Source organism: Neodiprion pinetum, chromosome 3 (genome assembly GCF_021155775.2).
Source record: "Neodiprion pinetum isolate iyNeoPine1 chromosome 3, iyNeoPine1.2, whole genome shotgun sequence".
In the NCBI taxonomy this organism is placed as follows: domain Eukaryota; kingdom Metazoa; phylum Arthropoda; class Insecta; order Hymenoptera; family Diprionidae; genus Neodiprion; species Neodiprion pinetum.
In genome coordinates, this window is record NC_060234.1 from 29,259,344 (window position 1) to 29,283,246 (window position 23,903).

General features: G+C 38.2%; 3 protein-coding genes across 16 annotated transcripts in view; 2 read left to right on the top strand and 1 right to left on the bottom strand.

Annotated features, from left to right (window-relative positions):
* poe (E3 ubiquitin-protein ligase-like protein poe) overlaps positions 1-2,208 on the top strand; it is a 28,032-nt gene extending 25,824 nt beyond the window's left edge. For all 10 annotated transcript variants that reach the window (XM_046618844.2, XM_046618846.2, XM_046618848.2 and 7 more), the window contains 2 exons: positions 38-197; positions 946-2,208. In XM_046618844.2, coding sequence (XP_046474800.1) covers positions 38-197; positions 946-1,010 — 225 coding nt within the window. In that variant the 3' untranslated portion in view covers positions 1,011-2,208. The remainder of the gene's footprint in view (positions 1-37; positions 198-945) is intronic.
* wds (WD repeat-containing protein wds) lies at positions 1,894-6,789 on the bottom strand. Of its 3 annotated transcripts, none has more exons than XM_046618857.2 (9): positions 6,765-6,789; positions 4,855-5,000; positions 4,543-4,639; positions 4,234-4,397; positions 3,662-3,751; positions 3,367-3,506; positions 3,046-3,277; positions 2,879-2,966; positions 1,894-2,793 (listed from the first exon to the last, which is right to left on the bottom strand). In XM_046618857.2, the coding sequence occupies exons 2-9, from the start codon at positions 4,945-4,947 to the stop codon at positions 2,693-2,695; spliced, it is 1,005 nt and encodes a 334-aa protein (XP_046474813.1). In that variant the 5' UTR covers positions 4,948-5,000; positions 6,765-6,789; the 3' UTR covers positions 1,894-2,692. The 3 variants fall into 3 exon arrangements, with proteins under 3 accessions (XP_046474813.1, XP_046474815.1, XP_046474812.1); XM_046618859.2 differs by lacking the exon at positions 6,765-6,789 and adding an exon at positions 5,413-5,437; XM_046618856.2 differs by lacking the exon at positions 6,765-6,789 and adding an exon at positions 5,192-5,323.
* On the top strand, positions 5,705-8,093 carry LOC124215448 (uncharacterized). 3 transcript variants are annotated; one of them, XM_069134731.1, is made up of 5 exons: positions 5,705-5,944; positions 6,173-6,314; positions 6,833-6,941; positions 7,064-7,149; positions 7,300-8,093. In XM_069134731.1, exons 1-3 carry the CDS (start codon positions 5,705-5,707, stop codon positions 6,859-6,861), a joined length of 411 nt encoding a protein of 136 aa, XP_068990832.1. In that variant the 3' UTR covers positions 6,862-6,941; positions 7,064-7,149; positions 7,300-8,093. The 3 variants fall into 3 exon arrangements, with proteins under 3 accessions (XP_068990832.1, XP_068990830.1, XP_068990829.1); XM_069134729.1 differs by having other exon boundaries at positions 6,833-6,947; positions 7,062-8,093; XM_069134728.1 differs by having other exon boundaries at positions 7,064-8,093.
* Positions 8,094-23,903: the final 15,810 nt, after the last annotated feature.

The following is a 23,903-nucleotide window of genomic DNA, read 5'->3' on the forward strand; positions in this document are numbered from 1 at the left end:
TTTGACTCGTACAACTGACGATAAATTTGATTCACAGAAAGTGATTGTGTTATCTGATGATCAATGGCCTGCAACTTTGGCTGAGTATATAAGGCATAATGATGAGGCAATGCTAAAGGCTTCTGACCGAATTCTAACGACATATCGGTTTGAATTGTTACCATGCGCTTCATTTGACGAGTTTTGTGATATTGTTGGTAAGTAAAGTCTCTTTTTATTAGAAATATAAAAATTAACATTTGCAGGCTACATAGTGAGTCCCCTATTTCCCTGAAAGTATCCTATTTTTTTCCCCCTGTAAGCATTCCTAGACTGAAGGATTCCCCAAAGTGTATCCCAAGACAGCAATTTTCCCCTAAAACCCCCCTATTTTTGCCAGTTGATTCCTTTTTTTTTCGTAAACCAAAATGGACTGTAAAAATCAAATTGATGCTATTATCCGAAAATTTTCATATTTACAGGGGATTTTATTTTTCTGTAATGTAAACATATTTTTGGGGTATTATCGAAAAAATTCCAAAATGACCAAAATAATGGACACCCTAGTATGTATGTTATTTTGCTTGATTTGGTCAGTACTATGAAAAAATATTGGAACCCTAATAACCACACACATATACACACACCCTATTTTCATAAAGCTTTCCCCTAAAATTACGTGGCTTGAGCACTGTAAAGTCTAAATCTGACGAGATGAGTGCAACTAAATATTTTTACTAAACTATACAGAAATTCTCATCTTGAGTAACCATATCACGTCACTACATGAGTAGTGATTACTAACACATGAGGTGGTATATTGCTATTTACTACATGGTGAAATAAACTTGATGCATATGACCAAGTATGAAAAATGATGCTTGATAATAATATGATAGGGAAAGCAAAAATATATTTGACTTCAAGATGGGCTTCTGCAAAATGCCTAATGTTTTTTAATTACAGGTTTGCTTGGAGAGATTTCTGATCCTATGACGTATATGGCAGATTTATTGCGGAGTTTAGCCTAAGTTTCGCAAACATACCACCACTTTTCGCTTTTTTGACCGATTTAAGTTTTCTGTAAGTAGATTAACCTTTTTAATTATAGATATACACACGAACTATAGATAACCAGTCTCTGCAGAAAAGGAAATACCTAACTTGTTTGTTTATCACTATGAAATGTTTCATTTTAGTTTGTTACATAATAAGTTACTATTTGATGTGTTTAAATAATGTGTACCTAACTCTATATTGCAATGTTATTTATGCATAGATATAAAAATAAAGATTTGTGCTTTCGGAAAATTCGATGTAATAAAGCATTTGCGTGTAATATGTGTTCAGTTTACTCTGATCAAAAGTTTTTAAAACAATTACTTTTGGTGTACACCAATGTAACTTTCAACTATTTCTAGAAGCCGCATATCAAGTTTCAAGTATACTTCAAAATTTCTGATGCTCTTTCCGATAGTTGATAAAAATAAAAATTAAAATGAAATTTAATTCTTAATATTCTTCGCGATAACTAATTGAAAGTAATGAAAAAAAAATTTTTGAATGAACAAACTATTTAAAACTGTTTTCATTCAAAACTTTTAAGAACCTTATGTGAGTTACTATGACTGTATCTACGCTATGATTATTTTGCACACTTGTTTTTCTTAGTTTGAATTTTAGATTTCAAGTAATAATTATAGCAATCTCTGCAGATTTATGCATCAATGTTATATTTATTTATTTTCTCATATCTGGAACCATACAAAACTATACTATCTGTAGTTACAAACGTAAATATAGAATTTAAATAATAATTATAAATGATCTTATTTATTACCGAGTAATAATTAATTGTGAAATAAGTCATAGTAAACGATGATACATAAACAATTGCGTAGTCAGAAAGTTCCCAAAATATATAGAAAGATGTTCCAAACCATCATCAACTACAGGCCCTTTTATTCTATTTTTTTTTTTTTTCACACGTACGAATGGCTGAAACAAAGCAGTAGGATGCTTAAATATGAAATACTCATGAGAACTGGCCACGGCTTCACGCTTTGCCAAAGTTGGAAAGAATCAATTTTTGGATCTTACTAGGTAATAAGATATGACAAGTTTACGTTCCTTATGTAGTAAATTAACCATCATTAACAATCGAAAAATATGCACGTGTTATTGTATTTCAAAGGGCCGGTACTGTTGAATACTTCCACTATATTAGTCTGCGCACTTGAAAAATTTGTTCTTTTCATCGTTTGTTTTTTTCTACATTTGCAGATCAAAGATATAACTGGATGTCACTTTATATTTATGAATAAATGAACGCACTATAAAGTCTGTATTTACATCGTTAAAAGTAAGTGAATCTGTAAAATGTTAACAGATTTACATGCGTGGCAACAAAGTTTTCGATTCCATTATTCTTTGAATGTCAAAGAGATTACAGACATGCCGGGATTCATATCCGAATTACATAGCTGGACTGTGCATCATCCAAAACTCTGTACCTCAAAAAATACCGCGTCATATTTCTGCATACAATAATCAAGCGCTGATATCTCACAAATGTCAGTTCTTCACATTTACGAAAATAAAATCACCCTTCTATTTTCTTCATTTTATAGTTCCTTTAGTCACGTTTTATAGGAAACAGATATTAAGTAATTTGTACAAAGAATCTATCTATTTGAATTAGTAAAGATTCGATTTATGTGTCACTTTTCCATAATTTTATTGTTTTATCATCTTCTAATGCTGCAGATGCAATAATGTTGTCCGTAGGATGGCAAGTCGTACACAAAACAACATCTGAAATATAGTATAATATTTGATCATGAATATTTTTTTTATTAGATGGCTTTTAATGGACTACAAAGTCATGCATCTGATTTACCTGTGTGTCCTTGCAATTTTTGAACGATTTCTTTCGTTTGTAGGTTCCAGATATAAACCATTCTGTCTTCTGAGCCTGATACAATCCACTGTACAGAAAAAATACATTAAAGATTAGATTCAAGAACAGCTAGGTAATATGCAAAACGTCGAACTTATGAAATTTACCTTGCCACCAGTGACTGAGAAATTTGCAAATATGCAATACTTTTCATTTCGATGACCAGTGTAAGTTTTTAAGCATTTTCCTTTGCTATAGTCCCATAGTTTTAATGTGTTATCCAATGTAGCAGCTAATATGTATTTTCCATTTGGCGAAAATTTCACAAAAGATACAGGTGGATTGTCGTCGTCTATTAACGTTTTCAAACACTGACCAGAAGCTGTATCCCAAATTCGACTAAAATTGCCAAAAACAAAATCGAAAATGGTAAAATTGAACTTGAATTTCATCTGTTTATCTCTCGTTTTCTTCAGATTATTTCTTACCAAAGACCGTCGTAACTGCTTGAGACAATCAATGAGCCATCTCTATTAAAATGCACTGCACTGACAGGATCAGAATGAGCTGGTAATGTTTTTAAACATTTTCCAGTTCGCACATCCCATATTCTCACACTTTCATCAAACTGCAACATAGTAAATTGCATTAATTGATGTGTTACAAGAATTTATCTGTATTGAATAATAACTTTTGTCATATTTGTACAATGCATACTTAAGACAATAACCTAAACACTTAATAGTGTAAAATTATTGTTAATGTCAAATGTGTTTTACTCACAGAGCCAGATACAATTAGATTCGATTGAGGATTGAAATTACAGCAAAATACGTAATTGCTGTGTCCCTTTAGAGTCTTCAGACACTTTCCCTGAAAATATATCAATCGATGCATGATTTCTGTATCACATTCTAGGTGAAGTTGAATTTTAAGAGCTTCGATGGGCAAATGAATGGAAGTTTAAAGTACCTAGTTGAGGAAGACCAAAAGAACTTGCAACTTTCAAAATCTGTTGAAAAAACCTTATGCATATAGAAAAATTCAAATATAGTAAATCAATCACAATATACATGAAATGGCAGGTTGAATAGAGATGCCACGAATTGTAGTAAGTATACACTCAAAACTTTGAACCCAGTTTTGCCGAAGTGATGTTAGACTATAAGTAGAGTATGCTGTAGTTCACTAGTTTAATTAAGGGTTACAAATTCTACTGAACCAGTTAAGACTTTGAAAAGAAGGGTATAATTTCCAGTTTTGCCAATCAAAGCTTTGGGTTGCTAGATTTTTATAATTAGAATTACATGGAGGTGTGTTAATTCCTCCACAGTATAACATAGTGGAAAACTCACAGAGCTCAACTCCCATATTTTCAGGGTTTTGTCATCCGAAGCTGAAACTAACAATCTGCTATCGCTTGACCATGCCACATCCGAAATTCCCAACTTATGACCCGATATTGTTTTCTCGAATTTGCCATCATAGGATCCCCATATTTTTATAAGCTTGTCAGCCGCTAATGAATAGAAAAATTTGCATTATTGACATTTCACCAGCGTAGTAGATATTCTACAAAAGCATCAGTACTTTTCAAAATAACAGAATGTACGTCATGTTATTGAAGGAGAAAATATCTCGAACCAGTTCCCAAACATACTTACATGAACTGGCTAGCCATTCACCATTCGGACTAAACTTGACAGAAGATACAGCTTTGGTGTGTCCAGCAAGCGTATACTTCAATGTATAATTTGGCTTCTGGAAAATTCATAATTTACGATTACTAAGAGCTGCCATACTATCATTTCGGCCTACTTATAATTTGTTGCAAAATTGCTAAAATTCAACAGCCAATTAATCAAACATAGAGTCCTATTCAGTTTGCACTTTTTTGTGAGAAGGAGTTGCTCAACTTTTCAACACAAAGAAGAATCTAAAATCTGCATGTGCAGAGTAAAGTATGAATGACTTACCAAAGCTGAACTGCCCTTAGTGCCACTGGTTGGTGTACTGGCTGAATTGTTAACAGATTGCTGATGGCTAGGAGACGGACCGAGGGGAACCATGTTAAGGACTGGCTCAAATTTGAACTAAATATTTCTTAGGGTTCACAGCCAATCTGTGAAGGTAAATTGAGGTTATGAAGAGCGAAGAACCGGTAGTTAACGTTTTGGATCTTCATAGTTCTAGTAGCACGCGGGACAGTGGATAATATTTATTCTATTATATACAAGGAGTATCATCGAGTTAATTGTACTGTGGTAAACAAAAAAATACGGTCACAATGACAGAAGTCGGAACGATGCAAACCTTTCATTTCCTGTATCCACACTGCCGAATGCCACCACGCGCGCGTTATTTTCACCGACTACTGTGGTAGGGTTAGAGAACACGGAAAAATTTACCAAGCTGATTCCAATATCTCGTCAACCAGGATTTTATCACAATAATTTAGGAGCTTACGGTGAAAATTCTACAAAATCTGCAATAAAAACGCAAACAAATCCGCAACGTGTGATTAAAACACTAACCGCCATTCCACTGTTTAACCTCGTTCTCAGATTCGACGTCGATTCGAACCGCGTGTAGCAGCACCGTTCGTCTACGAATTGATAACTGGCGTTCATTGAAAAACATAAAGACGGATACCCCTGCGCAAATTTTTGTGATCAGTTTTCGGCGGCAAGTGGGCCCTGGTGGGCCTGGGAGCGTGAGAGGGTTCTGCTCGATCCACTCTACCTAACGAGCTCGCACAATCATTCGTAGCAGCAAAAATAGTGTCGGTATGAAAGCTTGAGATGAGCGGGTAGAGAGTCAGTACGTATGACTACTTGTCAACTGCGACTTCGAAATGTGGATCAGCTCGATCATCCCCGTGAGAAGAGCGTACCCGCGTCCACCGCCAACAACCCCCAACTACCTCTGAGCACCTCGAACCACCTCCGACCACCTTCGTCCTCCTCGGCCACCTCGTCCCCTTGTCGTTCGCGTCCTCATCAACCACCTCTGATCACCACCAACCTCCTCAAAACACCTACCGCCTCCAAACATTTGATGGCAATTGTAATTATATTTTGTCTCAAAGTTTTTGCACTTGTCATGTTTACTATAAATTATTTCAATTCACTTTTCGCGCAAGCCCAAGTTCAGTAGCTTTCAATGCGCTAATAAACTTTCCACAATTTTTTATAATTTTCTCATAATCTTCCTGGTAAAATGTGTCAATAAAGAAATTATATTAATCCTTACACAATATTTTTGATGTGTTCTAATACTAAAAATATTTATTAGTACTCGGGGTATAACCCGAGGTGGTTGGCGGTGGTCGTTGGAGGTGGTTGGCGGTGGTTGGAGGTGGTCGGAGGTGGACGAGGAGGAGGACGAGGAAGACTAGGAGAACAAGGTGGACAAGGAAGACAAGGATTTGTGCTCGGTGAGTTCAACATTTTTATAATATTTGATGAAGTAGGATCAGGGTCAGGAGTAGGATCAGGAGTAGGATCAGGAGTGGTAGTAGGAGTAGGAGTAGGATGAGAAGTGGGATCAGGAGTAGGAGTAGGAGTAGCAGTAGAAGTACGAATAGGAGAAGGATCAAGAGTAGGTGTAGGATCAGGAGAAGAATTAGTATCAGAAGTAGTCAACCACCTCCTCCCACCTCCGACCACCTTCGTCCTCTTCGTCCACCTCGTCCCCGTCGTCTTCTTCCTCCGCCGCTCACTTCCAACCACCGCCAAACATTTCCTACCCCCTCCTGCCCACACCAAACACCGCCAACCATCTCCGTCCACCTCCTACCACACCCTGCCGCCTCTTTCTGCTCTTTTTAAATCATATTATTTACTCAGAGTAATTTTAGTCAGGAACTTTCTTAACTGGCGCTTACATCTTAATCATTTTTCTTCAACGTTGTAATTGCAAGATATAACTAATTTGTAATCTTCCGGATTGCAGGAAAGTCCGTCAATGGAACGGTCTGCTGACTCCGAAGGATCTCTACTGGATGTGGATGAAACTTTGGAAAGAAGTAAGGAGGTTCTAGGATCACCATTCTACGAAGAAAGTAATAAGATCAAGAATTCTTAACTTGTATACTAATATCACCTTGTCTTCATTTGTATCAAAATATCTATGTTTGCACGGTCTTGATTGAAGTTGGAATTTCATGTTGACAATTGATTTCAGAACTGCGTCAGCTGTCAACTGGCTAATTAACAGAGCTTCTCGGTGAAATGGAATCCTTGGTCGGAGCGCTCAGCGAAACTTTATTAGCTGAGTATTATTATTATTAATATTAGCTTACTTTTGTAAGTATTTATGAATATAGCCTCCATGAATATTCATTGTTGGTATATAAGGTCTGGCAACGTACCAACTTTCTGTAAGAGATGTTAAAGATTTTCAACACAATTATGTTTTAGTTCTGTGCCCCACCTAGTGATCCACTACCGACGTGACATCGCTGTGCTACGTATAAAGAAGAAAAGATTTATTAAGATGCAAATTGCTCTTCTCTTCTTGCCACTGTGCTTTCAGCCATTGTTGTGCCGTATGTTTAAAATTTAGGACAGTATATAATATAGAATAACAGGTACAGCTAGAATATAGCACTACAATAAATCTTATAGAAATGAGCTCTCATTGTGATTTATCTGTATTTATAATTCGACGCGAGAAGGCAAAAATCAATGTAATGCCATCTGTAAGGTAATTTGACTCGTGTTTGCACCACGAGAACTCGTTGGGCATTTTGCGGTGAAATTTGAAAAATTGTTGTACAAGAAATTAAATAACTATAAAAATGGATAAAAAATATTATCTCTAATAGTGACTGTAGCTAATACAGCTTTAACCGTATATTGATTATGTTAATGATCTATTGCGACAAGATCGGAATTAGATAAGCTCTCTAAATACTCTTTTCTAGACTATTAATTTATATCATGTGTATGTAAATGTATATTTCTTCAGTTTATACAATCACTGCACTAGGATTACCCTTGCCACGTTTTATGGTGCGCTTGTGTAATTTGTATATTATTAACCTTACGTTTTACTCTATTTGCGACAAGTTGTGAGTGTTTCTAATTTCTTGGCAATTATTTATGTACATGTATGTGTATATATGTATATATATATACTTATGCATGTGTATATACATATATGCACATATTTAAAACTAGACTTTTACAATAAACACAGAGTTTTTAGTATATTCACATACGGATTTCTGTGTATAGGTATACTTGAACTAAAATATCCTTATCTCTAATACGGAGTTCTTCGTAATTCGCATTTGTTCTTGTAACCCAATGTCCTACATACAATGGCAAAAATCGAGATCCAACTTGACTGAGTCTCAAAGCCCTGTTGACATAAAAGCAGCTATTCGATAGAAATTATAGTTTATACTTTACACAGCCCATTGCACGATATTTCATTATAAATACATATGTTTCAATGTATTTAGGAATAATTTATCAAATATACAGAGGTCATGTGCAAATAATAAATGAATTGATTCGACCGCAGTTTGATGTATTCATTAGAGCTTTGACAATAAATTTAAGCTTTGTTACTTCTTTTATTTTATTATGGATAATCAAAAACATTTCCGACTATTCGTGCTGTGGAAGCATGGGGATTAAACCAAATGTAGCAAAAGATTAGAAACAGTGTATGTAGAGTACGGGTATTTTTCTAATAATGCAAATAGAATAGAATACCACGCCTTGCGAATTAGCTTTCCAGACAGAGATGAATGATGAATTTTAAGGACTGCATTATCGTTGTTGAATACTTTATGGCTCATGGGAAAAGAAAATCTGTAACGATAAAATTGATGCACCGGATCATCGTCGACTTTAACTTTTGAAATGTCCTACCATTTTCGAACACCTCCTACCTCCCCCTGCCACCTCCGACCGTCAATGGCCACTTTCGACCACCCCCTATCACCTTCTGCCAGCGCCGACCACCTCCTACCATTTCCGAACACCTCCAACCATCCTATTTACCTATATTACTAGATTAGCTATGATATGAAAAGAGAAGAATTATTCATTTCGAAATGTGATTCTATTCGACGCGCGCTCGATGTATTCCATAACATCAGTATTCATAATTATTCCAACAACTTTTCATTTGCTCTCTCGATCTTGAATTTTCATAGGCATAGAATCGAAACGCTGTTTTAGCTGGTCGCAAGTGAAGCATCTGCGTTGGGTGGAGGAGCGGAATTGTTTTTCGAAAAGTATTCGGATGGAAAAAAATTCAGAGTAACTGCAATACATAACGGATGCGCTAATTCTGAACGAGATGAAATGGATGCTTCGTATATGAGACAGTATTTAACGCTGCGTAGTGATTTAAAGACCTAGAAAGGTGATAGGGAGAGAAAGAACGACGCTTCTTAACACTTCGAGTGTATTTTAACACACATTTGAAAGATACGAGCGAAATTTTTTATCATCCAACTGTCGCAGAACGGCAGCGTTATTAGCCGACCCGTTCACTGAAGAATATATCTTCAGTCAACGGCTGACCATCGAAGGGCATGGCCGCTTGAGTCTGGAATCGGCAGGAGAGATAAAGTGCGTATTTCTTGTATGAAATGTGAAAGCTAAAATCATTATACATCATATCATATCATCATACATCATACATCGTACATCATACATCGTACATCATACATCGTACATCATACATCATCATACATAGTATCAAAGTTCGAAACCATAGTTTGGATGTCGGATGTTCAGAAAGTTACGTCACCACTTCAAAATCAGCTAGCCGAATTCCTCAGTCTGGAAACAACCGCGCAGTAGAGCGGACGGCTGAGAGTCGCGCTCCGCAAATTTCGAGTACCGGGTTCTCAACCTTCCGGATCCCGCGCTTCGGGTCCGCTACGTATTTCGAGTACCGGGTTCTCAACCTCCAGGATCCCGCGCTTCGGGTCCGCTACGCCGTGAAACTCGACTTCCAGGATAAGCGCTCCGTGGTTCCCGGTTCATGTTTACAATAAATTATTTCAATTCGTTTTTCGCGCAACCCCAAATTCGGTAGCTGTCAGTCCGCTAATAAAATTTCTCGACTTCCAGGATAAGCGCTCCGTGGTTCCCGGTTCATGTTTACAATAAATTATTTCAATTCGTTTTTCGCGCAACCCCAAATTCGGTAGCTGTCAGTCCGCTAATAAAATTTCTCGACTTCCAGGATAAGCGCTCCGTGGTTCCCGGTTCATGTTTACAATAAATTATTTCAATTCGTTTTTCGCGCAACCCCAAATTCGGTAGCTGTCAGTCCGCTAATAAAATTTCTCGACTTCCAGGATAAGCGCTCCGTGGTTCCCGGTTCATGTTTACAATAAATTATTTCAATTCGTTTTTCGCGCAACCCTAAATTCGGTAGCTGTCAGTCCGCTAATAAAATTTCTCGACTTCCAGGATAAGCGCTCCGTGGTTCCCGGTTCATGTTTACAATAAATAATTTCAATTCGTTTTCCGCGCAACCCCAAATTCGGTAACTGTCAGTCCGCTAATAAAATTTCTCGACTTCCAGGATAACCGCTCCGTGGTTCCCGGTTCATGTTTACAATAAATAATTTCAATTCGTTTTCCGCGCAACCCCAAATTCGGTAACTGTCAGTCCGCTAATAAAATTTCTCGACTTCCAGGATAAGCGCTCCGTGGTTCCCGGTTCATGTTTACAATAAATAATTTCAATTCGTTTTCCGCGCAACCCCAAATTCGGTAACTGTCAGTCCGCTAATAAAATTTCTCGACTTCCAGGATAACCGCTCCGTGGTTCCCGGTTCATGTTTACAATAAATAATTTCAATTCGTTTTCCGCGCAACCCCAAATTCGGTAACTGTCAGTCCGCTAATAAAATTTCTCGACTTCCATCAACCATTATCGATGGTTGTTCGAGGTGGTTGAAGGTGGTCGGCGGTGGACGAGGAGGAGGACGAGAAGGACGAGGATTTGTGCTGGGTGAGTAAAACACTTTTATAATATTTGATGGCAATTGTAATTATATTTCATCTGAAATATTACAAACTTGTCACGTTTACAATCAATTATTTCAATTCATTTCTCGTGCAAGCACATATTCAGTAGCTATGAATAATCTTATACAATTTATTATATTATTAATTAATTAATTAATATTCTTATAATATTTGATAGCAATTGTAATTATATTTCATCTGAAATATTAAAAACTTGTTACGTTTACAATAAATTATTTCAATTCATTTTTCGTGCAAGCACATATTCAGTAGCTATGAATAATCTTATACAATTTATTATATTATTAATTAATCAATTAATATTCTTATAATATTTAATGGCAATTGTAATTATATTTCATCTGAAATATTACAAACTTGTCACGTTTACAATAAATTATTTCAATTCATTTTTCGTGCAAACACATATTCAGTAGCTATGAATAATCTTGTACAATTTATTACATTATTAATTAATTGAATAATTACATTAATCCTTACACAATATTTTTGATGTATTCTTATACTAAAAATATTCATTACTATTCCAGGTATTACCCGAGGTGGTCGGAGGTGGACGAGGAGGAGGACGAGCTGGACGAGGAGGAGGACCAGGTGGACGAGGAGGAGGCGGGGTGGGTCGTGGGAGAGGACCTCTCCTCTCCTCAGAGGAGGGGAGGGGGAGGGGCCGGGAAGGGGGAGAGGTGGGCGGGGAGGGGGAAGGGATGGGAAGGGAAGGGGAGGGGCAGGGAAGGGGCGGGGGAGGGGGGGGGGGGACGGAGGGCGGGAGGGAGGGGGGGGAGGGAGGGAGGGAGGGAGGGCGGGAGGGCGGGAGGGAGGGAGGGAGGGAGGGCGGGAGGGCGGGGGGGTGTACTGCTTTATTAACTCTAACGGGCTCGCATCGACATCCGTCCTCTACTCTCTCCCTCCCGCCCTCCCGCCCTCCCTCGCTCCCTCCCTCCCGCCCTCCCGCCCTCCCTCCCTCCCTCCCCCCCCCCCCCTCCCCCGCCCCTTCCCTGCCCCTCCCCTTCCCTGCCCCTCCCCTTCCCTTCCCATCCCTTCCCCCTCCCCGCCCACCTCTCCCCCTTCCCGGCCCCTCCCCCTCCCCTCCTCTGAGGAGAGGAGAGGTCCTCTCCCACGACCCACCCCGCCTCCTCCTCGTCCACCTGGTCCTCCTCCTCGTCCAGCTCGTCCTCCTCCTCGTCCACCTCCGACCACCTCGGGTAATACCTGGAATAGTAATGAATATTTTTAGTATAAGAATACATCAAAAATATTGTGTAAGGATTAATGTAATTATTCAATTAATTAATAATGTAATAAATTGTACAAGATTATTCATAGCTACTGAATATGTGTTTGCACGAAAAATGAATTGAAATAATTTATTGTAAACGTGACAAGTTTGTAATATTTCAGATGAAATATAATTACAATTGCCATTAAATATTATAAGAATATTAATTGATTAATTAATAACATAATAAATTGTATAAGATTATTCATAGCTACTGAATATGTGCTTGCACGAAAAATGAATTGAAATAATTTATTGTAAACGTAACAAGTTTTTAATATTTCAGATGAAATATAATTACAATTGCTATCAAATATTATAAGAATATTAATTAATTAATTAATAATATAATAAATTGTATAAGATTATTCATAGCTACTGAATATGTGCTTGCACGAGAAATGAATTGAAATAATTGATTGTAAACGTGACAAGTTTGTAATATTTCAGATGAAATATAATTACAATTGCCATCAAATATTATAAAAGTGTTTTACTCACCCAGCACAAATCCTCGTCCTCCTCGTCCTCCTCCTCGTCCACCGCCGACCACCTTCAACCACCTCGAACAACCATCGATAATGGTTGATGGAAGTCGAGAAATTTTATTAGCGGACTGACAGCTACGGAATTTGGGGTTGCGCGAAAAACGAATTGAAATTATTTATTGTAAACATGAACCGGGAACCACGGAGCGGTTATCCTGGAAGTCGAGAAATTTTATTAGCGGACTGACAGTTACCGAATTTGGGGTTGCGCGGAAAACGAATTGAAATTATTTATTGTAAACATGAACCGGGAACCACGGAGCGCTTATCCTGGAAGTCGAGAAATTTTATTAGCGGACTGACAGTTACCGAATTTGGGGTTGCGCGGAAAACGAATTGAAATTATTTATTGTAAACATGAACCGGGAACCACGGAGCGCTTATCCTGGAAGTCGAGAAATTTTATTAGCGGACTGACAGCTACCGAATTTGGGGTTGCGCGAAAAACGAATTGAAATAATTTATTGTAAACATGAACCGGGAACCACGGAGCGCTTATCCTGGAAGTCGAGAAATTTTATTAGCGGACTGACAGCTACCGAATTTAGGGTTGCGCGAAAAACGAATTGAAATAATTTATTGTAAACATGAACCGGGAACCACGGAGCGCTTATCCTGGAAGTCGAGAAATTTTATTAGCGGACTGACAGCTACGGAATTTGGGGTTGCGCGAAAAACGAATTGAAATTATTTATTGTAAACATGAACCGGGAACCACGGAGCGCTTATCCTGGAAGTCGAGAAATTTTATTAGCGGACTGACAGCTACCGAATTTAGGGTTGCGCGAAAAACGAATTGAAATAATTTATTGTAAACATGAACCGGGAACCACGGAGCGCTTATCCTGGAAGTCGAGAAATTTTATTAGCGGACTGACAGCTACCGAATTTGGGGTTGCGCGAAAAACGAATTGAAATAATTTATTGTAAACATGAACCGGGAACCACGGAGCGCTTATCCTGGAAGTCGAGAAATTTTATTAGCGGACTGACAGCTACCGAATTTGGGGTTGCGCGAAAAACGAATTGAAATAATTTATTGTAAACATGAACCGGGAACCACGGAGCGCTTATCCTGGAAGTCGAGAAATTTTATTAGCGGACTGACAGCTACCGAATTTGGGGTTGCGCGAAAAACGAATTGAAATAATTTATTGTAAACATGAACCGGGAACAACGGAGCGCTTATCCTGGAAGTCGAGAAATTTTATTAGCGGACTGACAGCTACCGAATTTGGGGTTGCGCGAAAAACGAATTGAAATAATTTATTGTAAACATGAACCGGGAACCACGGAGCGCTTATCCTGGAAGTCGAGAAATTTTATTAGCGGACTGACAGCTACCGAATTTGGGGTTGCGCGAAAAACGAATTGAAATAATTTATTGTAAACATGAACCGGGAACCACGGAGCGCTTATCCTGGAAGTCGAGTTTCACGGCGTAGCGGACCCGAAGCGCGGGATCCTGGAGGTTGAGAACCCGGTACTCGAAATACGTAGCGGACCCGAAGCGCGGGATCCGGAAGGTTGAGAACCCGGTACTCGAAATTTGCGGAGCGCGACTCTCAGCCGTCCGCTCTACTGCGCGGTTGTTTCCAGACTGAGGAATTCGGCTAGCTGATTTTGAAGTGGTGACGTAACTTTCTGAACATCCGACATCCAAACTATGGTTTCGAACTTTGATACTATGTATGATGATGTATGATGTACGATGTATGATGTACGATGTATGATGTACGATGTATGATGTATGATGATATGATATGATGTATAATGATTTTAGCTTTCACATTTCATACAAGAAATACGCACTTTATCTCTCCTGCCGATTCCAGACTCAAGCGGCCATGCCCTTCGATGGTCAGCCGTTGACTGAAGATATATTCTTCAGTGAACGGGTCGGCTAATAACGCTGCCGTTCTGCGACAGTTGGATGATAAAAAATTTCGCTCGTATCTTTCAAATGTGTGTTAAAATACACTCGAAGTGTTAAGAAGCGTCGTTCTTTCTCTCCCTATCACCTTTCTAGGTCTTTAAATCACTACGCAGCGTTAAATACTGTCTCATATACGAAGCATCCATTTCATCTCGTTCAGAATTAGCGCATCCGTTATGTATTGCAGTTACTCTGAATTTTTTTCCATCCGAATACTTTTCGAAAAACAATTCCGCTCCTCCACCCAACGCAGATGCTTCACTTGCGACCAGCTAAAACAGCGTTTCGATTCTATGCCTATGAAAATTCAAGATCGAGAGAGCAAATGAAAAGTTGTTGGAATAATTATGAATACTGATGTTATGGAATACATCGAGCGCGCGTCGAATAGAATCACATTTCGAAATGAATAATTCTTCTCTTTTCATATCATAGCTAATCTAGTAATATAGGTAAATAGGATGGTTGGAGGTGTTCGGAAATGGTAGGAGGTGGTCGGCGCTGGCAGAAGGTGATAGGGGGTGGTCGAAAGTGGCCATTGACGGTCGGAGGTGGCAGGGGGAGGTAGGAGGTGTTCGAAAATGGTAGGACATTTCAAAAGTTAAAGTCGACGATGATCCGGTGCATCAATTTTATCGTTACAGATTTTCTTTTCCCATGAGCCATAAAGTATTCAACAACGATAATGCAGTCCTTAAAATTCATCATTCATCTCTGTCTGGAAAGCTAATTCGCAAGGCGTGGTATTCTATTCTATTTGCATTATTAGAAAAATACCCGTACTCTACATACACTGTTTCTAATCTTTTGCTACATTTGGTTTAATCCCCATGCTTCCACAGCACGAATAGTCGGAAATGTTTTTGATTATCCATAATAAAATAAAAGAAGTAACAAAGCTTAAATTTATTGTCAAAGCTCTAATGAATACATCAAACTGCGGTCGAATCAATTCATTTATTATTTGCACATGACCTCTGTATATTTGATAAATTATTCCTAAATACATTGAAACATATGTATTTATAATGAAATATCGTGCAATGGGCTGTGTAAAGTATAAACTATAATTTCTATCGAATAGCTGCTTTTATGTCAACAGGGCTTTGAGACTCAGTTCAGTTCGTCCTCCTCCTCGTCCACCTCCGCCCACCTCCAACAATCGCGAACCACCTCGAACAACCACCGATAACCACCTCGGGTTGTACCTGGAATAGCAATAAATATTTTCAGTATAAGAACACATCAAAAACATTACGTAAGGATTCATATAATCACAGGTTTTGTTTTTTGGCTGTAACTTTCGATGCGTTGATCGCAGCGTATTGGAACTGCGCCCAATCGATTTTTCCCGCAAAATGACTTCGGAATGGTGCATGAAAGAATTTATTCCGGCACTTTTCAGAATCGCGAAAATTTTCGCCAAAAATGCAAAGGGGTTAGCCTTACTTTTTCTTCACGTTTTGAGCCCAAAATTTTTGGTCTCAGATTTGGTTTAAATGACCCTTACCTGACTAATTGGACTCTCAGGAAATCGAAAAACGCAGCAAAAAGAGCGTGGGACCAAGAGGAGCGAAATGGCTAGCAAAAAAGCACCTGCTGGAAAATGTCGAAAACACAGGTTCTCGTTTTTTGGCTGTAACTTTTGATGCGTTGATCGCAGCGTATTGGGACTGCGCCCAACCGATTTCTCTCGCAAATTCACGTCGGAATAGTGCATGAAAGAATTTATTCCAGCACTTTAAAATGTGGCGAAAATTTTCACCAAAAAGGCAAAGGGGTGAAGACTTGTTTTTTTGATCAAAAAATCCTTCATCTCAAGATTGATCTGCATAACCCTCTTTAGACTAATTGGACCCTCAGGAATGCAAATAAGACATCAAAGAGACCAAAGGATCAACAGCAGCGGAAGTACGAAGAAACGGCTTGCGATTTTCGGAAGTAACTCTTGATCCGTTGCACGCAGCGTATCCGAATGACCATCAATAAGCCAAAAGTCTCGCCATAGGTCGAAGCCGGGCTAACCGTGTATCGACGAGTGTCCTTAAAAACGTCAAGATCAAAATAACATCAGTACAATTATTGAATATCGCGTAGATCTCGCCATAGTGAACGTAATGTTAAGAAAAAAATCTGCTTATTACCGGAGCTTCAAAGTTACGCGCAATTTTTTTCTGACGCCAAGTTAATTTATAGTCGACTTGTACACTACCGATTGTCAATTGGACAACCCAGCGGACATTCGTGTTCGTATAGTTGTCATGTATGAGTCAACTATTCACCTCAAACATGCCCTCTTCATCAAACCATTGGTTGAATCCTATTCTGCTGAGATAAAGCCAAATGTGAGTCGATCGTATGCTGCTTCGAGTGCGATCAATTTGCCTCGCTAAATCACCTCGGTGAGGGTGTTAATTAACTGATTACAGCTTTTACCAAAGCCAAAATTGGCCTGGGATTGACCGAAAAAATACAAACGTACGAAAATTAATCGTTTTGTTTTAACGATTCTTGAAGTAAAAAACTTCTCGTCTAAGAATCGATTCAAGACTCGTTTTTCACTAATTGAACCCACAGTATATCAGCAAGGGCATCTGAAATATTGTCGGATCATCAACTGCGAAGATTTAGCGAAATCTCTGCGTTTTTTAGCTGTCACTTTCGAAGCGATGATCGCAGTGATATAGGACTGCAGGGTGCAATGGTTTTCTATTGAAAAATTATATCAAAATAGCTTTATAAAACATTGAAATCCAGTCGATTCTATATTTCATTGTTAATCATAGGAATTGGATCGCGAGCTACGATTTAGAGCTTGCATTTTGTGCTTTCGATACAGCTCTACAATGTTAAACGTTCTTATATCTCACCTCATTTATGAGCCTCGATGCATTTAAGATTACGCCTACCAAGTCGTACTGGAGAGAGGGAAAAATAATAGCCACGAACATATTCGCAAACAGCAATATCAACATTTTATTTATCCGCCATAATGTTAAAACAAATCACATTACATTCTGATCGCCTCAGAGTAAAAAAAAATATAAACTGATGTACAATATCGGATCACTAATCGTGAGATCAGTGATGCCTGATAACTCTTCGATCTATTATAAATAACGTTACAGAGTTTCGTCATTTCGTTACTCATACTGTACATATTTCGATGCGTCTCTAAAAATTTACACGGACTTACTGCCGTAGATATAGAAGTCATAATATCAATCGTTACTATCATCATGATTAACTATATGCTTTAAGTAACAACAACCGAACATATGAGTGTTGGATTTGTCACCGCGCATAAAACTATATCTGAAAGTAAAGAAGGGCACTTTTTCAGTGCTTTGTTTATTGATTTTATAAGGCTGTAATTTCAAATTACAAACATCAAGTCTAATGTAGCTGGCTAACGAATTGTTGAATAATGTGTGGTGAAAGTTACGAATAATAAATGTCAGCGTGAAATAGAAAAGTTTGGAAAAAAGTTACAAATAAATAGAAGCAGTAACTATGGTTTTCCTCGTCAGTATTTTGTCAGTATACTGATGCATCAGGTTTTTGAAAGTAATTACTGAGCACAACTTCAGTCACATACGAATGACGTACGAATGTACGTCATTACATGCGTGCTGAAGAAATAATCACAGCCCGTTCATTACTCATAATTCTTTAATTCACCGTCGCTTTTAACACCACCCTATAACATGTAACTATCATTTTTATACCTATTCTAGATCCTATGAGCTCGGATTATTGATGCATTGATTGTACAGTTGAACAATATGCATACTCATATTTCACTGGCAGCAGGATGATTTACAATTTGTAATAGATTTTTTTATGACTAGCTTCTGAACAGACGATAAAATCACGCTTGATACAAATCATAGCCGTTGATTAAATTTCTGTGCCAGCTAGTTTGATTTAATTAGATTGAAAGTAAAAAATCAGCTAGAGTAAATAGGACAATACGTCTACTTCTGAACGCGTGTATTTAATACATCCATTAAACCTCAGATGTATTCAGCGGTTACTTAAATATTTAGCGCACTTTAATGAGATATGTTTCACGAGAAATAGTTTAGTACCATCAATGATCTAAACGCTACACAGCTGTATACGTATCTCACGATCACAATTAATTAGTGACTAGTTATGCAGGGAAAGTGTTTATTTTAGACAACTGTGTGCAAATATTATAAAAGCGTTATCCTAAACGTAATAATTTTTACTCCGTTTTTAACCTTCCATTTAATCAGGTATTTCACCTTTTTCCCCAATTTACTTTTTGATTTTTTATTCAAGGTCAATTGTCGTCTAAGTTACAACAACAGACGTGCAAGTTTAATTCTGAATTAGAATCGCTACGAAATAAGCTTTATGGAAGCATTCACGAGCTTAAAAATAATTTTCTGAATACCAAAAGTGGGTATGCCCAAAAGAGGCAAAAATATTTTAAATTTACTTACGTCGTCAAATACCTCAGAATAAACAGCAACTACACTGTAATGGGCGCTGAATTAATGCAACATCCATGTGAAATACCTATAAATACTTATAATTACACTGTAATAATCGATCGAAGGTTGTCTTCGTAGAAACGTAAGATTATCTGCCAATATACTTAATTTTAAATAACTCCATATTCTACCCATAAATTTTTGTATGTTATAGCCTACCAAATCTTACAATTAATACGATTATTTGATACAAATATTAAACTATAATTACAGCTGCCAAACTGGTAATTACACAATCGTCATAGAATGGTTAAAGTTATAAATAACGCACGCACATAACGTGATTTTGTTCTAAAATATCGACACCTTCAACGAGGAACCGACTACTGTAGGATCTGAAAAAAAAAAAAAAACCAGCCAACCAGAGTGACTGTAAAAGGAAAATAAAAGTCGGATGGAGGAACTTTTCGAAACGATTTTAGCGCGAAATGAGAAATGTCAAACGAATTATCGTACACCGAATAACGACGTGGTATAGAAACTTGACACTGATTGTGACAGAAGAAGAATCTAGATTAAATTGAAAGCAACCACGTCCTGTGAACCAACGAATATAGCGTACGTACACTTATAGAATGTTAAAATATGCATACTGTCGGAGAGCCCACGCTGAAATCGCTCAAGCTTAATAAGCTATATGTATACAAAGTTATTCCAAGGAAATGGAATATTGAACAAAATACGCTGAACATTCTCCAACGATAATTGCGCATCCGGGAGTACGAGTGTATTATACGAAAAGAGCGCTTTGTTTCGATGGAAAATACGATAGCAGAAATACAGGGAGAAAAGAGTTGTGGCAAGATCAGCCGGCGCCGAGAGCTTATTTTTTGTCTCTTTCTAGCGTGACCTTGAAAGTCGAGATGAACGCAAGTGGAAGGGGCGGGAATCGAGGGTGGCGCATTGCAGGTGTTACAACTCTGAGACACGATTCGCAACCCCTGACCTCAGCCGGGGGACTGTAGCCTCTGACAAGAAGAGATACTAGTTCAAAGTTTCTAAAGTGGATCTTCCAGGAGCTTACGTGCCAAGGCTAAATATTTGGAAGACTGAGCTGAGAAAACAGCGCTGAGCTACGGTATTTAATCAGAGAGTTAATGCGGGTTTGTTACAAACCGTAAGAAAGTGTTGGAGAAATTTTGGAAATAAAAAAGAAGGAGGAAAATTATAGATTATTGGAAGTGTAATTTTGAGGCAATTCAGAAATATCCCAGGGATTTATCAGGGTAGAGTCTGAAGGTTTGAAAACACTATCGAAAAAATGGTATTGCCGAAAATATAATGTGGTGTTTTGCAAAACGTGGAGCACCTACGGATCAGAATATTGAATTAAGTTCTTAGAGCCGTGACGCAGCCCTTTTCTTCAATATTTCCAATACAATTCGGGAAAGAGAAAAATTTGTAATGAGAGAGACAGCGCAACTATCAGGATAATCTTAACATTTCTTTCGATAAACCATACATGCGCATTCTATTGGGTCGATATGGTATTCTGTCTAACATTAAGATCGAAATTAGCTTATTGAAAATGATTGAAATTCCACTTTGGTTCGGTACGACAAAACTATGAATAAGCTACGTACGAATACATACATACTTATAATATGGATACAGAGTTCGCATAATATGCTGCGCAGAGCGTACTATCGACAAAATTCGACGTAAAAAATGTGCATGCATCATTTATCTTCAAGCTCGGATCCGCACAAACATCTACGTGTATAATATATCCATCGATGAGATATGAATAAAATGAAGGATATTTACATAACGCATAAGAAATATACGCATGGTAGCGGTAAAAAATTCATCAGGCGCTTACAAGTTGAACTATTGTTTGCATGCATTTTTATTATGCGTTCCGTGCAAGTCTTGGAATTACGAATATGTTGTCCGAATAAATGAAACCGTTATATGTGTGCAAAATAAATTTGCCTGTTTCGTAAGCTTATAAGATATTCGAGCAAAAAAGTTCAATCATTGAAAAACGTGAGCCATTAATCGATTCCTAGTGAACGAAAAGAGCAGAACTTGTAAATTCGAATGGTCCATTCGAGTGTTTGTAAACTGTGCGCAACATCAATTTTCCGTAAAATGTTCCTGTACACCCGTTTCAATACCTATACACACCCATTTGCGGAAATAAATTGTCTGGATTAATTAGACACCGATACCATATACGTTATTCGTAGATCCCGCAGAGCTTCGCGAAACTTCGAACACCTCGGTGCTTCTCATAATCCATCCCGTTTATAGGAAGTCGATAAGTTCTCTTCGAAGGGACAGCCTGTCAATGAAATACCTGCAGAGGTATTTAGAGCTCCCTAGTCGACGGGGAAAACGGAAAATTGCGTGGCTGGAGGTAATTATTCGAAAAAACCAATTTGTATTCGAGGCAAAGTGTAAGCATTGCATCTATCAAGAGCGAGGCAGGTGGTGATAAAAGTAAAACATTGGAGGGCATTCGAGAAGCTGATAACGGGGAAACGCAACAGAGATGAAACCTGATAACAAGACGCACACACGCGTTCTATAACGATTTTCTAACATGTCAGCGCAGATTCGGCTGTATGCCCGACGAAAAATACGTGCCAGATGATCAGGTAGGTACACACAAATGCCTGGCACGTCAGAGTTTTAACGAAATTATAGGCCAAACGGTCGTTGCGACTGCTGCTCGGCTGTTATACCTGATTGTGAGTTACATGGTTCGCATTTCCGAGTCACGGTTGAAAAAAGTGTTTGAATATTTAGTTGAATTAAATAATACAGTGATGAATACGAACAAGAGATTTCTGACTCGTTTCTCCATTGAGTAAAATTGAATTTAAGGATCTAATCACTGTGTTTTTGAATAAAAAATCCGCAGTTTAACATTCTTCAAATCATCAATCTACACATGTGACACGCTATTCTCACAACGAAACATTTTTGTCAGACGAGTCTGTTGAATTTACGGGCCAAACCGCAGACAAAAAATCGATCATACTAGAAACAAAGAAGTGATTCAGAGTAAATCAGAGATTGGTTTTGAATTGGAAAACAATTGTTGACACAACAAGACCGAATTTTGACAATTTCTCTAATCCCGATGCAAAATGATACACCACTGTATAATAATACGGCCGTTTACCCAAAGCTGAAAATTAGAGAAGAACGCTCGCAAAGCGGCAGACGTTGCTCAGATTTGCTTAAAACGGTTTGATGCAATGTTTTAATCGGGTTAGCGAAACGGGGAAAATACTTGGCTCGTTCAACGAACGTAGGTTTAATGCCGAGCGCGAGCCTATGCAAGGGTATACATCAAGCACCTTTGCTTGAAAAGGCGGAATCGGGGTAAACCGGTGATTTAGGGACGTGAAGTTGTGAAATTTATTCCCCAGTTAAATTAATGTAGAAAGTTGTCGGCCTCGCCTATAACGTATATCCAAACGACTTAATATATACGTCTAGCGCTCTTTCGTTCCCTCGCTTTTCCCCGGAAATGCCAACGGCAAGTCGACAAATGGATTATTTAGTGAACTTCGGATCGCCTTTCAATTTTCGTTGTTCCACAAACGCTTTCCTGCGCCCCGTTCAGAGCGAGAATAAACGACAACTGAAACCGAACAATCATCGGACTTTGACCAACAAACTATAGCTGGAAATGTTCTTCAGAAACGCATTGAACGAAATACGAAACGTCTCGTCAGTCAAAAGTTGAAACCTGGAGGTCGTACAAATACTTCAAGGGGAGAACCTTGGCTATTCGACTTAAACGAATGACCTGCATCAACGAGATCCGCCCATTCATTTCCGACCCTTGATCTTCCCTGTCTGATAGGCAGCTGACGGATCCTGATACCAACATGAAATGAAAGATCTGTTAGTGCCCTTGTTTAGATGAATAGATATACACCGTAGAAAAAATGCGCTGCGGAGTTTTAACGACTATAATTTGGCGTCGGTCTAACACTATTTAATGCTCAATTTTCAAATTGATTACAGAAAGTATTCCATAGCAGTCCACTGCACCAATTTTTTACAGTGTGCCCCTTGGCTAATAAGCTTAAACGATTAGCCGTTGACTTATGCTGATAAACGTGAAGCGAAATTTCCAACCTTCAACAAATGCGTTGACACAATGTGTGGCGTTCAGAGTCCAGGCAACTATAGGTATTATTACGTAGTCCGTGGCGTGGATCAGTCGAGTTTCATTAAAACGCTTAATTAAAGTCTCGGTGATTCACCGAGTGGATTAAACTAGTCTCCGAACGTAAACGGGGATCTTTCCGTCATCATAAAATGCTTTTAAGAGTGTCTTAAATCCGCTCCTTGATTGACGACATTAATTGTCGTTCGTTGAACACTCGCCATTGAAATTCCGTCAAAATTATTATCCGTGATCAGATTGTTGTACTCGAATTCGTCCCGCAACTGTTAATATTTTTAAAGAATCAGAGCCTTATTATTCAGACAAAGAAAATTGTAAAATTGTTTAAAGCTTTTACAACAAGTGGCAGAACGAAAACAACAACACGGTGAAAAATTCAAGGACGATAATTCAGAAAAACTGGTACCAAACTTTCGATTAAAGGCTGTGAATACTTGCGAGTGATTGACTTCTGTTTTGAGTATTTGTCGATCGTTATCAGCGCTTGGATAGTGTCCGCACGTCATCCACCTCACTCTATTTGTCTGAATAAACAGTTGATTAATAATTCACTGAAGCC

What these genes read in the sequence shown, in the direction of transcription:
- wds (XM_046618857.2), bottom strand. Translation starts at nt 4,947, where the DNA reads ATGGTTCCCCTCGGTCCGTCTCCTAGCCATCAGCAATCTGTTAACAAT. An exon ending in AGCAGTTACGACGGTCTTTG is followed by an intron (nt 3,278 to 3,366) that starts GTAAGAAATAAT and finishes TGGCAATTTTAG; the next exon opens with TCGAATTTGGGATACAGCTT. An exon ending in TCTCAGTCACTGGTGGCAAG is followed by an intron (nt 2,967 to 3,045) that starts GTAAATTTCATA and finishes TTTTCTGTACAG; the next exon opens with TGGATTGTATCAGGCTCAGA.
- LOC124215448 (XM_069134729.1), top strand. Translation starts at nt 5,705, where the DNA reads ATGACTACTTGTCAACTGCGACTTCGAAATGTGGATCAGCTCGATCAT. An exon ending in CCAAACATTTGATGGCAATT is followed by an intron (nt 5,945 to 6,172) that starts GTAATTATATTT and finishes AATATTTATTAG; the next exon opens with TACTCGGGGTATAACCCGAG. An exon ending in AAGACAAGGATTTGTGCTCG is followed by an intron (nt 6,315 to 6,832) that starts GTGAGTTCAACA and finishes TCCGGATTGCAG; the next exon opens with GAAAGTCCGTCAATGGAACG.